The sequence below is a fragment of the Megalops cyprinoides genome, chromosome 13, assembly GCF_013368585.1.
Source record: "Megalops cyprinoides isolate fMegCyp1 chromosome 13, fMegCyp1.pri, whole genome shotgun sequence".
Taxonomy (NCBI): domain Eukaryota; kingdom Metazoa; phylum Chordata; class Actinopteri; order Elopiformes; family Megalopidae; genus Megalops; species Megalops cyprinoides.
Genome location: NC_050595.1, coordinates 24825534 through 24843618, shown reverse-complemented (window position 1 = coordinate 24843618; position 18085 = coordinate 24825534). Strand labels below are relative to the sequence as shown.

Here is an 18085-nt window from a genome sequence, read left to right as displayed (position 1 = left end):
GCCTCTTGTGGTTATTTCATGAAGTGCAGTCTGGAGTTCAGTTTCTGGGTTCTGCCAAATTCAAGCTCACATATCCTTTGACGAACATGTCACCACCTTGTGAATCTTCTTCCCCTTAATTTTCTGGGCTGAAACCTGACTAAAGAACCTAAAAGTGGTTACACCACTGAACTCAAATTGGTTCCATGACAAACCACACAAAAACATACATCTTCAATGTGTAGCTTGAGGTCATTGTGAGTTTAAAGTACTGTTGAAACTGGTCTGATTCATAACACTCAGAAAATAAAAAAGCAAGTCAATTACTTTTGAACTGTTTTCTTTTAAGCAAAATGTTGAATAAGTGAACAAAATGGCATCATACAGCTGGCTCAAAGAACTCTGCATGAATGTCCTGCGCAGCACTGGGTCCTTGTCTCACAACTCTTAATACAATAGTGCCATCTTGTGGTTATAGACTGCAAGACAAGACTTTTGGTAGAGCATCTAAACATGTTGACCCTGACCTGGCACCTTCTTTCAGAGTTCACCACTGAAACAACTGCAGTATCACAAATGATCTTTCATTTGTTTTAGTAATTACAGTTCACATACAAATCTTGTTGGGAATCAATTACAATATCTCAAGCCCAACCTTTTGCTATGTCACACCACAGTTACACTACACACAGTGATGGGTTCATCTAAATGAGTCAAGGGCTGCTTTGCTGAAGAAAACTATTGGGCTAATGAGGTTGATTCACCCTGGCATGTTAACACTCAGTGTGCTTTTCAAATTCTGTTCATCGAATAACAATACTGGGTAATGTAGTTAACAAGCAAAGCAGATTTCAAACCACAAGGAAAAAGAATATATATCATTGTGCATTTTTGTGACTTTATTGATGCATAAAGCTGAATTCAGCAAGCTGTGTGCATTGAAGCAACTTCTCTGAACTGGCTGCCTCAACATGAGCTAGCTTTTAAAGCCATGAGAAAGGCATCCTTTAGGATCTAGCTACTGCTTGAGCATTTCAGCTAGTGAGCTTTCTTTTCAGTTCAGCAACCACCATAGAGGGATTTAGCTAGCAAGCTAAAGAGATAGTAATTTTCCATCTAATATTAATACTACAGGTATTAGATAATAATACAGTAGTAGGATGTTGTATAAGAATCAGAATATTATAAAAACTGTGATACTGTATACAGCTACCTAGCCATCTGCTACCCCCACACAAAATGATTGATGTTGGAAATAAATTAACTGAAACTGAAATCAAAGCAGTAAAATATGTTTAATAATACAGTGATGACAGCACGACAAGCATTGGGATGACCATCTGCACAGTAATGTGTCAACAGGGCATACGCCATACCCATACAGCACTGAGAGTTTGACCCTTTTTGGGTAGTGTATACTCCATGGAGCAGACAGGTAGATATCAAAAAAGGCTTGACTGCAAATAGCAACTGTATTATGATATCAATAGTTCACTGAATTGTAGCTGTGCTCAACTATATATTATAATTGGCAGTCAGTAATTCACAGGTATTTTCAAACTCAATTAGCGATGTCTTTAATTAAGTTTCATTATGAATACCCACAAAAATGCATACAAATCTATTTGGCAGATAATTCAACTGAACTTACCTAAAATGACCATTGAACTTATCTTCTGTTACGTGCATACTCTAATTATAATATGCATGATTAACAGATATCTATTCGTAGATGGAATTAATTATGTAGATATCCAAAATGCTGATCAAAGTGAACAAACAAAGAGAAACTTAGTTGTAAATATCTGTATTTCAATCATTGTTATCTGCAAACAAGTTGACCGTATCTGAAACAACGGGACTGGGGATATCTACAATTAAAATGTGGACATCTAGTGAATTATGGACATGCAGAATTAAGATTACCTGAATTCTGATAAAGAGGAAAGGTTCTACCTGTCAAGCCTTCAAGCAATCGATCAATTGTTTGGTTTAGTGCTCTAGCTAATGTCCTCAAAGCGGCCAGTGAGCTGGTTGAAAAAATGCATGGGGTGTAATGGGTGCATAGTCTGCGGTGGGGGTCAGTGCTGCATTATGTGCAGGTCAGTAAGTTTTCATTTTCAGGCTGGGACTGAGAACCAGGCCAGACCGGGCTGACTGGTGTCTTTCTTCCAGCGTGAACACGCTGTGAATGGCGTAAAGTGAGGTGACTCTGACCCAGTTTATGTTTGGGGAAATCATTGCACATACATACTCTACGCATATTTAGATTTCAGAAATCAAGATTTATGATTTCAAAAATCCTCACATGCAGATAACCAGTGATAAAATTATTTAATTTTCACATATTTAGGATAACACAAGAAAGAACCAAGGAACATGTACGAAATATGTGCAATCTATATCACAGCTAAAAAGGAAAATATATTTGAATATATATTTATTTACTAACTTTTCATGCACTCATCAAAGTCATAAAATAGTTTTGATTGTAAAGAGAACAAATACTTTTGGATAATTTCTTATGCATAACAAAGAAGGGGGAATCATAGTGTGTACATTTCCAACATATCTTGCATATTGTGTAACTCGATATTTTAAACTTCTAAAAGACAGACAGAAAGAATAAGTTGGCAAAGTTGAAGTTATCTGTAATGTCAATGAGAATTACCATATGTGACCAATGCTTCTATTATAAATATAAAAAATATACAGCAATTGTTAAAGTGCCCTCAAATTAATACAGTTAAATTAAGGAAACTGTCCTATACAGGGGTCTATAATACGGGCAAAGCTTGCAGTTGTACTGAACTATTAGAATCATACAATCGGTGGCAACACCTCTCTCAATGCATTTGAAACTATTAAAAGCAACAAGGCACATTTTAAAAAAAGGAGAGGAAAAATAACGTTTTCACCAACAATGAGACCCAAAGTCAGTCACTTTCTGTACAGCTGAAAAATTGTGCTTTGAGACATTCGTACAAAATGACAGAATGACAAACACTATGACAGAAGTCATACTGTTTTTCTTCCTTCTTTCTTTCTAAACCTAATGCAAGTTATTCCATTTTCACCTAGAGCAACGGTGAAAAGGCAGCTGCCATATGCAGTACAAAGTGTATGACTGTAGCAAGACGTTGACCATGCAAGTACAGTTTGGTGACCAGGCGCAACAGTGCCTCCCTGTGGTAGGAAGTTCCAGAATACTTGGTCAGGAGCACTTGGCCAGGCCATCGTTTCTTATTCACCCCAAACCCTGTCACTGTTTCTGTATAACCGGCTGTTTCAGACAAAGCTCACTCCCACAAGAGACGATTGGCCTCTGATTGTCCATGTGATAGCGAATCAGGTGTCCCACGCTGTCGAATATGTGATCCTTTGTTCTCACCTTCCAGGAAACGGAAAACAAAGGGGAAAAAAAGACACATTAACGTTCATTACCGCAAACATAAATTGAATCATCTTGGTCTCAAACAGGCAAAGAGGGAGTGATAACTGTGAAAATGATCAATAAAAGCAGGCACTGAAACACTATTATGTGGGAAGCAAAAATCAAACATTATTCATGAAAAGACAGATGGCCAGGCAGGAGCTGTAGTTCATTGTTTTTCGATGACTAAAGGCAGCGTACCATTCCCTCTGGGTCCACGAGCAGTAGATGCTTGGCAGTGCCTCCTTGAAGCCCGCTCAGCACATACTGGCCGGGGGTGGAGCTACTCTCCCGCACCAGGAAGTCCCCGCTGTCCATCAGCAGGCTCTCCGCCTCCCGCCGGCTCATCTTGCCATGGTACCAGGCCTCGCGCTGCAGCAGCTCCTGGATGTGCCGCAGGACCCCCGACAGGGGACTGCCCTCCCCCAGGGTGCTGTACTCTGCCTCCCTGCTGTCTGGCGGGAAGAGGGGCACGTCCTTCTCAAAATCTGACACACACACACACACACACACACACACACACACACACACGCACATAAACAAAAAGCAAAACCAGTACAGCTGTACCGGTCACCAGTGCCTGGACTCTGGGGGTTACCACACTGCTTATTTTTCATCAAGTTAGTTTATTGATTTGGATGTGTAGAAGGAACTCGATATGCTAGTAAGTGCTTTGGTAATAGTGCTCTGCTTTTAAAAGGTCATTGCCATATCTGAGGCTGTTTTTCCACATTCTGTGACCGTACTATTTGTCCCTCTTGCATCAGATTTCTATGCCCACTAAAACTTGGAAGCAACCGACAGCCACGAACCGAACGTCCACTGCTTGTGAAAGGTCTGAAGGAAATTAATTTCAAAACCAGATTATATTTCTCTTCAGAGGGACTTTATAACTGATAGATGGAACAAATTGTTCAGGTCACATGTTCTTCCTTTTTAATAAGTGCAGCAATTAACTCAATTAACATATGAAACAGTAACTGTCCTGTTAAAAGGAACTTATGAAACAGCAGTCAATGGGTTTGGACTAATCTAATTATGGGAGTCTTGGGTCACAGCTGAGATTGTAGTCTACCATGAGGGAATACAAGTTGAGAGTGACTGCATGTCAAGAGTCCTCATTTTTATTTGTTGACCATTTTGTCCCTCACAGTGGGCCCAGAAGTTTTTCTTGTTTTCTGCTTGTGGGTGTGAAAAAAGCATCGCCCGGTTTAGGAGGGAAGCTAGAACCTGGAGTTATAAACAGGGCAGCAATTGCCCTGAAGAGTGAGGCCCATTGTAGGCTGTTTGGTAAATGGAAACAGTCCTCCTGTGGGTCGGGAGCTGTGATTCAGCGTTACATTTCACTCCCGGCTGGTGGTATGATTCTTCATTTTCGCCTCTCAAGCAATATCAAGTCAGGAAGGGACTCTCGCTGCTTCTCTCATTTCCTTACCTGCAGACGGGAAGAGTTGCTTTTGTGCGAGAGAGCAGTTTTCATACACGTTGAGGTGCTGCGGGCAGCCCGTCTGCGCGACAACAAAAACAAGCAAGGGTGAGTCATCCAGGAAGCGCCGGTGCTTGCATTAACGAAGCGCGGCTGATCAGGAAGGTGGGCTCACCCCTCGGCACTCGTCGTCTTCCGCCTGGCCGCCGGGGGGCCGCTGGAGCGCCTCCAGCTTGACTCGCATGTCTAGGAGCCCACCTGGGGGCGGCTCTTTCCCCGGAATCTCATTATAGTACTCGCGGATCTCCGCGTTCTCCTGGCCCCGTCCTCCGCCGGCGTCCGCCTCCGCCGCCCTGCGCCGAAACCACAGCCAGCACAACAGGAAACGATCAATAAACCTGAAAATTGCATAATTAACTTTGTTTAATGACTTGTGTCATGAGAGAGAGAGAGAGAGAGAGGGAGCCGAGGCCCGGCTTGCGCGGCGCTCCGTCGGAAGGTCGGACGGGTCCGTCGGCACAGCCGATGCGGGGGTTAGACGCTCCGTTGAGGAAGCGCGGTACTGTGCAGTCACCCAGATACCATGAATCAGTGCCCTGTTTCCACGGATACCGGAGCCCCATTCATGGTATTTGGCAGTCAGAATGCATGCTGCAGTAAATACCCATGGCAAATACAATGTGCAGTACTATATACAGTAGCTGCGTTTTCCTGACACTATTTAGAAAATGTTCTATATAGCACACAAATGTACAGTGGGATCCAAAGGTGATTTTAAAGGGTGCCTAAGGTCCTGCTTAAAAAAAAATCCAAAAAAGTGTTTGGATGGACATAATGTATGCCTTCTACTTGATAAATTCTTTATAGAATGAACCAAGAAAAGGGTTTTATGTTCTAACAGCTGTTTAATAGTTGAAGATCCTTCTGCTGTGTAAATATAAAATAGCGGTGATAGGACATACAAGTGAATAATTGCCTCAGTGAGGTCGATTAGGTGCACATTAACAAATACATAAGTGGCCACACAGCCTTCAGTGAAGAACTGTGTTTGCAGATGGAGGAATTTAAGGGATATTTTATTATACATCCGAACCAAGCTGGAAAGATGAATTAATGACTCACAATAATCTGTCACTTCCTGTGAATTTAACACATCAGTCAGCGAGTGGGCGGAAGCAGGATGCCACTGTGCCGATGAGCCAGAGGGACCGGTACCATCGGTGGTCACATGGTGTCACACCGATATCATACATGTGACCAATCTATAGGCTCACCCAGAACTTAAGTACAGGGATTTTTTTTTCATTGTGAAAATGTGGTAAAAAGAAACAGGCACTGACCTCTGCCTGGTCGCAATAAGAGAGGAGGGGTTTTTCAGGAACTGTCGGAACCGGAGCTCGAACGCCTGTCCGATTGTGTTTATGACCTCCTGAGCCAGTCCGTCTGGACATTCCAATATATGAACAGCTAAAACATAAAGGACTCCATCACTGCACAGCTAAGAGATCTCGGAAAAAGAATGTTATCAGCATTCTGCATTGCATGACCCCATGGACAAATACAAGCAACACATTTAAAACTATGCAGGATCATCAAGAAATAAATGAACTCTTGGACCTAATTAGACATTATGGTGTAGGAGCTATCCATTGAGCAGTGCTGATAATGGCTTTTCACATGTTATGATTTATGATGTGTAATTCATCTTAGGTCATATTAAAATAAATACTATGTCTGCAGTCTCCAGGTGTACTCTGTCTGGTTTTTCTCCTCTAGAATCCTTTTCCGGCTGTATTTGCTCAACTAAAAGGATTAATAATGTTTAAACAAGCTATGAGACCAGCACCAAGCTGTCTCCTGTAAAGCAATGGGTGTGAATCATGTCTTAGTGATGACAGTATTACTAGAGTACACAAACATGCTTTCATAACACAAGAGGAAGTAATCCACCATCCCTATTAATTATGTTATTTTCTGTGTGAAATCTTTGCCAATATTAGAACACAGAGCAGTTGTAAATGATTACTAAAGCATTAGTAACTGCTTTATGTTTTAAAAATGTATCATTGATGACTATTACAACATTTAAAAATGTTTGTAAATGAGATATTTAAGGAGGAGACTAGGTTTTCCAGACTGAGAAAGGTCCACATAAAGATGTACTGCAGTTCTGTTGTGTATGGCTAGCAGTGCACTTTCTAACCTTGTCTGCAATTTTCTCTGGCTAACATACCATAACATAACTGCTCGCGTTTATTAATGCTGGAATAAACATCAGTAATATATTTTAGTGATGCATAACATGGATGATAAACATTTATTTAATTAAGCATTTATTAGGTATTATATAACATGCATATGGAACATAATTGTTGCCTAATGGTGTGTCCATCCACAGACATACATACCTCTTTGATTAACTGGATCTTTGGCAACATAAGCAACATAATCAGTTGTGTCCTGTGGAACAAAACATGAAATAAAGAGATAAGGTAGGGAATGCAAATAAAAATTGCAAATTAAAACCTATATTTAAAAATGTGAATATATACATGTATGTGTGAGTTCTGTGAGTATGTGGGCACATGCAGGCCTGGGTACAGTGCATTTGTCACTGGGTAGGGCTAAGCAGAGGCACGGTATGATCTTGCATGTTTATGTGTGTGTGTGTGTGTGTGTGTGTGTGTGTGCATTTCTGCCACAGCCTCGCTGCAGTGGTGGAGGTGTGGAGTAAATTCAGTGAGTCAACAGGAAACAAATCTCTCCATTTACGATGCCCTCCAGAGCAGTAATTAACAGTAATTCAATTACACCGTGTGTGTCGCTGGCACCGCTGAGATGATGATTAATACAGGACAAGAACCAGGAAGTGGAAGACGCTCAGGGGAGAAGACTGTTACATTAATTAAATCACTGCATGCTTATCAGCCCCATTCTCCTTCCTTCCTCTGCATTACATCACACAGCGGAGCGATTTGCTTTTGTGAATTCATTTGTTTATTCTGTGCGACTGGGTCAACAAACTTCTTTCATGAGCTCGCCCGGGCGAGCGCGGCTCTTCATTTGCCTCTGCCCACGCTGACTGCGGACCCGCTCGCAGGAGGAAACAGGAAGGCTCCACGCCCTCAGATAAGAGGTCATTGAAAAGGAATGACCTCTGGCACTTCTGGCTCCCTTTGTAGTTGACATTTATATTTGCATGCCGGGTCCTCTACTTGCTGAGGTGCACTAGCCTTGAACGCGACAGCTTCACACCTAGCATTTTCTAAACTCCCTGAGCTGCCTGTTAAACCGGATATAGAGTGTAAACCTCTTCACCCCCTACCTGTTCGCGCCTGTATATTCTGAACAACCTTACCCTGTACCATCTACCCCTAATATACAGGCTAAACACGCTTATACCCATGTCCATTTACCCCTAACATACAGTCTGAACACAATTACCCTCCTCACTCACCCAGAACATCCAGTCTAAACATCTTAACCCCCTTTCTCATTCATACCTAAATTACCCATTACCCTTACCCATTTACCCCTAATAGGGAGCATGTTCCTTACACACCGGTTCATTCAATATGAATTTGTGCATGTGTTTTCACCTGCCTGCAGGTCTCTAAGCCTTAATATAAGCCACTGTGCTGTGCTATTAAAAGAGCACCTTCAGGTAGGACGCGTGCAGAAACGGATCAGTACCTGATAGGATGGTTAGAACTGACACCGGCAGAGTGTCTAGCACATATTCATTTTAGAATAAATTATGGGGGCTGTGTCATGCAGTTAAATCCATCCCACACACATGGGTATTTAATTGAAATTTTGACTGTAATTGCACTTTGTGCTTTAAATACGTACCATATATAGACATGGCCTGGCTTAAGAAGATTATAGCTTCTTATTATGACCGTGGCAAATTTCTATGGAAAATTATACTGTAGGCAATGGCACCTTCACGAACCACTGCCTGCACATTAATACATCTGGTATTTCTGGAGGTGAAATTTTCCCAGCAGCATAGTTTGGCCACATGGTGTAAATCCATGTCATTCACTTGCTGCATATGCAGTACATTAATACATGCATGAACCTCTACTATATATACTGCATAACCTTATTGCCTACCTCTTCACCTCTAACACAGCTTGTTTTACCTATAAACTTAACTCCTTTACCAATACTCCAAATGGTTACTCCAAACTTAGCCTTTCATCAGTCACCCTATACATATAATACACATGTATCCCGAACCTCTTCACCACAAACATGTATAGCACACACCATGACCCTCAATCCACTGTACCAGAACATATGCAACAAACCCATTTTCCTACCCTGAAACCCCCAAAATTCTAATGCACACCCCTAACTCATGTCCATTCACCCAAAACATATATACAACCCTCCCATTAGCCAGCCTCTTTACCCCAGACATGTATATTGCACACCACTACTCCCCATCCATTCACCCAGAACATATTCAACACACCCACTATCCAAACCCTTCACCGCAAACAGAGGTACAGGTCAAGCGGAGCAAACGTACAGGATCTCCCCCGGAGGCGAACGATATGGACTGCATATGATGATGGGCAATAGTCTGGAGAGAAAGGGAACAGAATATTTGTAAAAGCATTCATGCAACAGCAATGAATAAGACATCAGAATGAGGTCCAAATACCAGACATACACAAACGATGCCTGAGTTATGTTGCTCTTCGCATGAATACAAAAGGGATACTCCCTGTCCTACAGATGTGACTGCAACCTTATGCTTGGTCATACATCCAGTCTTAATACACAATTTGTTATTTTTGAAATGAGCTATTCTGATTTATTTGTTAGTATCTTTGCTGTGGCTTACATAACTTTTCATCTGATATTTTAGCAGTGGGAAAACCAGTCTCTTACCTGCTGGGAGTCAAGGGTTGTTAAACTCAGACTGTCTGTTGCAATGTTTAGTTTGATGTTCATTCCAGAAAACTGCAGGTTGCTCTTGCCCAAAATGGTTGACAATACTTTACTCGGAGGCTGAGAATAAAACACATATGTCCATTACTATAACTTAATTTCATGGTTCTGACAAAACGTTTCAGCACTTGTGTGTATGTATGTTGTAGTACTAGATTTTTACCTGTTAGTATAACAACACTCAAAAATCATGCAACAGAAACCTCATCAATTGGGGGTGTGAAGCACCACTCTATGCTTCTTCTGTGTATGTGTCTCTGTATGTGTGTGTGTCTGTGTATGTGAGTGTGAGTGTGAGTGTGAGTGTGAGTGTGAGTGTGAGTGTGAGTGTGAGTGTGAGTGTGTGTGTGTGTGTGTGTGTGTGTGTGTGCCATACCTTCTTGCGCTTTGGTGCTGTCTTAGCTCCTGGCACATGCTCACACAGACGACTTATGGCTTCCCTGGACAAACAAAAGACAAAGGAAAGGCTATTGTGATGCTAGCAAGACTATGGAAAATGGCTGTCTACCACAAGAAAAAATATGGGCCCTGTTAGTGTATTGGCGATTCCTCTACATTCTACCAATAAAGCTGTTTGGATGACCCTCGCCAGCCAGTCACACTATTCAGGCTCCATTTTGATGCAGTGCATACAGATATTCAAGTAAAGCAGTCACACTGATAAACTTCATCTGCTCATGGAAGAATAAAGCGCTAGTGATGTTCTCCTAGCAGCCCCAAAGATGAAGGGCTACCAGTAAAGATCCACATTATTAATGAGGGCAGGCCGTTGCCTGACAGGAATATCTGTGGTCTTAATTCACTCCCAGGGCCCTGTGGGTGAATCACGCCGGCACATGGCAGTCAGACGCGATGGTGTGAGCGTGTGACATTTGATTTCCTTTGAAGCGGAAGATGACAGGCCGTGTGTGGGAGAGGTGGGCCGGACGCGGCGGAGGGGGCGGCGCCGCATGCCCGGGCCTCCTTCGCGGTTTCGGCGGTGCGTCAGCGAACGCGGTGGACGGACGCGTTTCTCCCCTGCCGCGGTGGGCGTGCTGAGGAGAGAAACATGATTCACTGCTGACACGGACCATCTGCAATTACAGACCCCGGGGGGTTTCACCCGGGCCCTTCAGATGTGCACACGCTGACGTGCGAAGCCTGGGAGTGAGAGGATGCGTTCAGTGTACCACCAGCACCCCGTCGAACGCCCCAGAGTGTTCGGCGGCGTCTGCGGACGGACGCATTCTGAGGAAGTGCGTGAGCCACTTTTGGAAGAACAAAGGAGAAATCAATCATTCACGGCGCCTTGGTGTCAGTCACACAGCAGTAATATGCCGTCTTTCTAGCGTCTGAAGGAAGCCCGTGGAGGAATGTCGGGGGTTTGACCCGTTCGGAGAGAGCGCAGATGTGCAGAGAAATCAACAGCAGATTGGATCTGCTGATGATGCTCCCACCCGGGGTCACGGGGGTCGCCTCCAGCCGACGCTCATTAACGCACTTTGATGAGAGAGGAGGGCCGACGCCCACTCCCGCCCGAGCACGCGGGAGCTGGGGCCTGCGGCATTTGCTCCTAACCTGGGGTCAGCCTCATCCCGCTCCCCGGAGCCTTTGTCGATCAGAGCCGTTGGCTCTGACCTGGAGTCAGCGGAGCCCGCTTTTTTTTGGCAGGGATCAACTCAAGGTGTCCCAAGGCAGCCGCGGTCGGGCTGTCCTAAAGCAGCGTGTGGCTGGGAGAGGGTCCGGGGGAACAGCGGCGCAGCAGCGGAGGGCAGGATGGCTGCAGGGGCTCGCGAGAGAGAGAGAGAGAGGGGAGGCGTAATTGAGCAGGAGAAAAGGGCGATTGTGGGCCGCAGAACAAGCTGGTGCCAGTTGTCTGGGGTGTCATGCGCAGCTGCATGAAAGAAACTCTCAGTCAGTTAAAAACACCTGGCACAGGCTACGACTGAGGGGGCGGGGTGACCCAGCACCCAGCCTGAACCCCTCTCATCTCTCTTAAAAAAAAATCACGTCCTCAGATCACCAACGGCACGCCATCCTGTGATTGCATTACTCACTGTAAATGACACTCAGTTAAGGTACCACATTAATGGATGCTGGATGGTCAGATTTTATTTAAATTGTTAAACAAAAAAATACCTACCGAGTTAGAATGCAGAAAACACAAGCAACATGACCTCCAGGAAACAGGCTGTGGCCACGTCACATTTATGGCCCCTGTTTCTGAGTAGATTATTGTTGTTGTAAAAAGTAAATGGATTGTTTAATTAGAAGTTTGGAGGCTCCAATAACTCCAGATGGAGCTCCACATAAGAGCTCAGATGGTAATCTACAAATGCCCATAAGGTCGAAGCAGCAACAAACAAAATATTCTTCTCAGAGAAAACAAATTACAATCGGCGGACTATCCTCTGTCTTAGAATTCTATTAAACATTATTTGCAGGAAATTTGTCCAAATTAAATTTTCCGGCATATTATTCTTTGAGCTTCAATGGTAGCATGGACAGAGGAAGCTCTGTTCCTGACTTTGTTGTACCTAATGCTATCTCATAAATATCCAAACTTCAAGATATTACAATACAGCAGGGCTCCAAGAACAGGGTAATCTGCCTTTTAACCTTACCAATAGCCTGTTCACCTGAGCCTTGTTTACCTGCCGAAATTCAGCTGAGGGATGAAAAAACCTTGCGTGCGAAATACGTTGCCCCAGGAGAACGAGTATGATTGGCGTGCCCGCGGTAGAATGTGACATCAATACGAGCAGTGCTGGGCATATTTGTCTCATCTTAAATGACTTGGCTTCCGGGAAAACTTTCTTTCCATTTACTTTGATTATAGCAACCTGCAGGCTACATCTTCTTTTGTAATGTGGTTGGGGCCCCCGACTGTCCTTTGATCATGTGCTCTCTTCTTGCACCGATTAGACATCAGCTGGAGGGGAGGCTGAAAGCCGAACCCGCTGCAGTTTCACAAGATACTCAGGAGTGTTTTGGGGGGGTGTTTTTTTTTTTGGCTTCAGTCAGCAGGCATGAGTCCTACCGTGTGACTTGCGTTCTTGTTTCGAAGTCCAGCATCCTCATGGACTGGATCACTTCCAAGCAGCCCATATACTGCCGGGGAAACACAACACAGAGCTTAGCGGACAGACACCATATGGCTGAAGCACTGGTCATTTCCTGCATTGACTGCCTCCGGACTGGAAATACACTCATGGTGGTTAGAGAGTCATAGTTAGGAGTGGCAGTGACGTGGCTAGAATACACACAGACTTGGATCTCAGAAAGCACCTCTCAGATTTCAAGCTTTCTTTAACAGCAGCAGAATAAGTAAATATAAAAGCTCCTCTTTCGAACACCTGCATCACCTTGGCTGCCATGTCTACTGGTCATTAAGCTTAAACAGGCAGATGTGAAGCATTTGGATAGGCTGCCCCTCTCTCTGTTTCCTTCCGTCTTTCTCTCTTTCCTCCTCTCTCTATCTCCTCTCTCTCTCTCTCTCTCTCTCTCTCTCTCACTCTCTGTTGCAGTGGAGCATCAGCATGCATGTTTGTGCTTCAGAGAAATGTGGGAGGGGTGAGTCCGCTCCTGGAAGGAGTTAAGTACGCCCACTCAAGCAGCTACACTGAATTCAGAAATGTGTTCTTACTATTCCAACCTTGATAGGACAGAGCCTTCACAAGAGCAGGTGAGTCATCCTGCCAACGCACGCCACTGCTGCTTCCTCAGTCTGGAGGCGGGAGGCTGCACTGCGCAGCGCAGCGGATCTACAAAAGTCCGCATCCTCAGCGCGTACGTGCGTGCGTGCGCGTGTGTGTGCACGCGTGTGCGTGATCGTACTCCTGTGAGTCCGTGTGTTTCGCGTGCATGTGCGTGCATCTGTCTGTGCACACGTGCCTGCGTGGGTGTTCAAATGCATGCGTGTGTCCATGCGTGTGTGGGTGTGCTTGTGCGTGCCTATGCCAGTGTGTGAAACATTCTGAGTATTCTGAGTGACTCTTTGTGTATTCTGTGTGTTATACCCCCTACACCAAATGATGCTCATTATTTTAATTAATTAGTTTTCTTAATAGTTACCCCTATCCAAGGGTGCAAAGGATGTCAGAGACGGGAAAAAAAGGTCTTTACTTGTACTTGGTCTTTACTTGGGATTTACTCATACCTATAACAAAGAGTATAATTAGACCCCACCACCTACTGGAAGAAACCAGGATCCAATTCAGGACCCAAGACAGTACTCAGCCTTCATGGAGGCGTCTCAAGGCTCTGGCTGCACAGGAAGAATGATGCTCAGAGAGCTGATACTGTTCATCTGTGATACTCTCTCTGGGCATATCAATTTAATACAGCCAGCGCCGTGCAATTTTCCGCAGTTTTAAATACATTTCCCAAATGTCTCCTATAGCTTCTTTCAGAGAATATCATGCAAAGAGAATCTCCCCCTCAGCACCAGCTGAAAGATTCAATTGTTGCGCGTGATGTTCCAGAGAGGAGATCCACGATAATGTACACTTTACGCTAAGGTCACTGGGGGTGTAACATACAGAGCATAAACATATGTCTCCGAGTCCATAAGCTGTTCTAGTCCTACCAGTACAAACCCCATACATGTATGTGTGTTAGATGAGAATAATACAACACTTGAGTGGCTACTGAGTGGATGTGTTTGTGTGTGTGCTTGTGTGTGCTTCAGTATGTGTGTGTGCCCGTGCTGGCTCATCACCCCTGTGAACCCGCATCTGGCCGGAACTAAGCCTCGCAGGCCTGCTGGACAGCACAACGCTAGGCGCAGAGGCGCGCACATCCCCGCAGACGTGTCATTGGCTGAACAGCTCCCTTTGATCTGGCAGATCTGAACTGGAATATTAAGCGCGGATGAGTCACTTCTGGTAGCACAGGAAGCGGCAGCAGCAGGGAGGGAGGGAGGGAGGGGGCGGGGGCGGGGGTGGGAGTGTGGGGGTGTACACTTCCACCGCTCCGCTCCTCGCTCCAGCTCGCCAGCCTCACACTGCATCCTCCCTCCGCTTAAAGGGAGACCTCCGCGTATTTTTCCCCAGCTCTGCTAGTCTCATTGACTTTAAATCAAACCTCTCAGAGAGGAAATCGATTACAAATATACATTTATCATTATATGTCAGTGCTCTGTGCCGAGGACTCAAAGACGTTAATATATGTACTGCGTGTTGCCTGACAGTAGCCAAATGTTGGTTAGTACATTTTCCCTCAGATATGTGGCCATTTTCCCTGCTCATACTTTTGCATTCTTGAAGAGAGGAGACTGGGTTGTATGACTGTTTGGTACAGTGCACCTGAGTTTGGCTCCCCAGCGTCAAGTTGACTATCTGCTAAGATGGGTAACAGGGCAGCACAAGGACTGAAAGGCAGTATCTCGCCTCACAGAGATCCTGCATGAGCTGCACCTCTGAGGAGATGTTCCTTAAAGCCGCCTAATAACCTGACATTAGGTGGAACACGCTGTTAAATATGCACAGCTCTTGGTCCCGGAGGACACCGCGCAGCCAGACCGCCGGCGTGCGGCTCCTCCGCCGGCTGCGAGTTCCGTCTGCGCAGAGCAGAAAGCCGCGCGTGGACAGGCGAGCGCGTGTCCTCAGTAGCTCCTGTTCACGTGCCTGACTTTGCTCTTAGCACGGGGAAGAGCGGTGGCTTCATAAGCCTGCCTGGCTGGCCTGAGCTGCATTGCCTGGCTGCGCTCGGCAACGGGCCACGCTTAACACGAGCTCTCAGCACTGTGGCAGAAGCTGTATGACACATGGTCCGCTCTCCTCTTTACCAAAGGCACCCTGTGGCTTTTCCTGCCAACTTAAAATGAAGAAAACTGACATTTTCTTCCATCCTGTACAAACTTCCGGGCTGGGCTGCCTGAGGTAGATTACAGCACTGGAGTGACCCATGTAACCTGTCTAAACTCTAAGGGGAACTGTCTCTCATGCATCCCGCGCAGCCTCAGAGAATTTCACAGCTTTAATGCTCAGTCAATTTTCAGGTTTTGTTTTAGAATGACATTGCTACCAACGATACAGTCACATATATTGTCCTTGCTTAGATTATTGGGTAAGAATACTGTGTACTCAAAGGTCCCATCAGATGTTCTGAAGCCTTAGTACACCCTGAAATAGCACAGTGCATCTGTTGCTTCACATTTCCTGCCCATAGAAGTACTTCCTTCATAAATACTTGATAGCCCACAGAGCCCTTAACAGACACTGAAATGGTGCACTTCAGCACATGAAAAAGTTATGCACAACTGACTCCCAGTGACAAACACATGCAAAGCACACACGCTCACACGTGCGCACACATACACTCAAACACAGACACAGACACACATACACAGACTTACACACACACAGACTCACAAACCTAACATATATACTGACAGACAACCACACGCACGCATAGATACACATATCCCCCAAACGCACACACAAACTCGATGACAAGAAGGGCTTTCACACATCCAGCTTTGACACTCCCCTCAAGATCAAAAGCCACTTAAATGTCTCCGGGGGTGCCGCGCGTACCTTGATGTGGTAGGTAATCCCAGATTCGAGAACGTCCGGGCTGTAGCACTCTGTCCCCCTGCCGGGCTTGAGCGAGGAAGACAGCCCCTCGGCGCGCAGGTGAGAGGAGGGGGGCAGGTACCCGGTCAGGTGCTGCCGGGGCTCGGCTTCACCCAGCCCGCAGTCCCCGCTCAGCTTGCCCCGGGGGGCCTCCTTGGAGGCCAGCGCCAGCCCCTTAAGTCCCAGCAGAGCGGCGGGGTTGGAGATCTTCATGCTGGCCATCTTGGGTATGAAGGTGCAGAGGGTGGAGGAGCCCTCCCCGGGGGAGCCCAGGGCCTCGTGGTCGGGACGGCTGCGGGGGACAGTCACCTGGCAGGGTGGCGGAGGCGTGACGGGACAGGGCGCCGCCTTGGCGGTCACGGCGGCGGCGGCGGGGTCGGCCGCCCCTTCCTCCAGGGAGGTGACGGAGTCGTTGCGGAAGCGGCTGTACTTGGTCCGGTGCAGCATGCCGGCGTGTCCGAAGAGCCCTACATGCAGCGCGTTTCCTCTGCGGCCGAGGTGGCTCTGTTCTCTCATAGCCAGAGCCGGTGGGAAAGCGCTGAAACCAGATCCGCACGCTCGCTGCCAGAGTGCCCGCAGATAAAGGAAGAGCAGGAAAAGAAAACGCAGGGCTTTGAGTGCAACTGAAGAGAAAAAAAAAGAAAAAAGAATCTACAAAACGAGCTGTTTCTTCCTTCCCCACACAGATGTTTGATAAAGGCAACCCCTAACGTGAAGCACCAGATAGTTCCACATGCTTTGCTTCAGTCAGCTCTCAGCACATGCAGCGGACAAGCTTCTGTTCCACGGAGCTCACTTAGTTCCAGGAGCAGGTAGACTTTATGGGTCCTACACCCGCACTGACACACAATCTAACTAACACTAATAACTCTGCACTACTGCCATCATCAGTGCCACAGCTAGCAGCTCCACCGGCTATAACTACATTTTGCTTTTATGAAAATATTACATAATCGGAATCCTGGCTGCCTCCTCTCCACAGTGAGTACAGCCACTTTGGTCAGCATGCTGCTCTACGAGTGAGACACTGTCATGCATTGTTTCTACCTACCCGTCTCGTACGGTATCAGCACCAGGACTGCAGTTTTCTCCTGTTTGATTGGTTGTTCCACTTCTCCTCAGTCAGACCATGGCATGTGCTCCAGACTTCACACACACATACACATACGCACACACACTCTCTCACTCACTCACACACACACTCACTCACACACACACACACACACACACGGTGCACTCACTCCCCCTCCCTCAGACTCGCGGCCCCTGCCAGCTCCTCCTTCCCCCTCCAGTCCTTTCACCGTGTCTTAGAGGCCAGGTCATTCTCCCTGATTCGCAGATCAGCTCGGCTTTGAGAGGCGAGCGCAGGATGTTGCAATTTTTATGAATGAACTTTTCCTTTTTTTTATGAATGAGTTTCTCCCTCACTGCGCATGCTGACAAATGTGTGAATGAAGCTGGAGATGCCTGTAATTGACTGACAGTCCCTGAGGGTTTTTTTTTTTTTTCCCTCCAAGCTCCCGTCCAATCAGAGAGCGGCAGGGTGACTCATGCACCATAAATACACTAAAGCAGAACCCATTTGAATGTTCTTTTTTATCATTATCAGTTTTTTTTATCTGGTCATAAATCATCCTCGCAGGTGAGAGCGGCAAACGTGCTGAAACAAAACAGAGAGAATTCACAAAAGACAAGACGTGGGGTGGGGGGTCTTCTGCTGAAAGA

At 45.9% G+C, this 18085-nt stretch overlaps 1 protein-coding gene across 1 annotated transcript; it reads right to left on the bottom strand.

The window, feature by feature from the left end:
* Positions 1–3152: 3152 nt before the first annotated feature.
* LOC118787841 (SHC-transforming protein 4-like) lies at positions 3153–17530 on the bottom strand. Its single transcript, XM_036543554.1, has 12 exons — positions 17412–17530; positions 16322–16921; positions 12823–12893; positions 10180–10243; positions 9744–9863; positions 9379–9432; positions 7247–7298; positions 6179–6305; positions 5014–5191; positions 4848–4920; positions 3614–3900; positions 3153–3370 (listed from the first exon to the last, which is right to left on the bottom strand). The coding sequence occupies exons 2-12, from the start codon at positions 16874–16876 to the stop codon at positions 3242–3244; spliced, it is 1710 nt and encodes a 569-aa protein (XP_036399447.1). The 5' UTR covers positions 16877–16921; positions 17412–17530; the 3' UTR covers positions 3153–3241.
* Between the last annotated feature and the right edge of the window lie 555 nt (positions 17531–18085).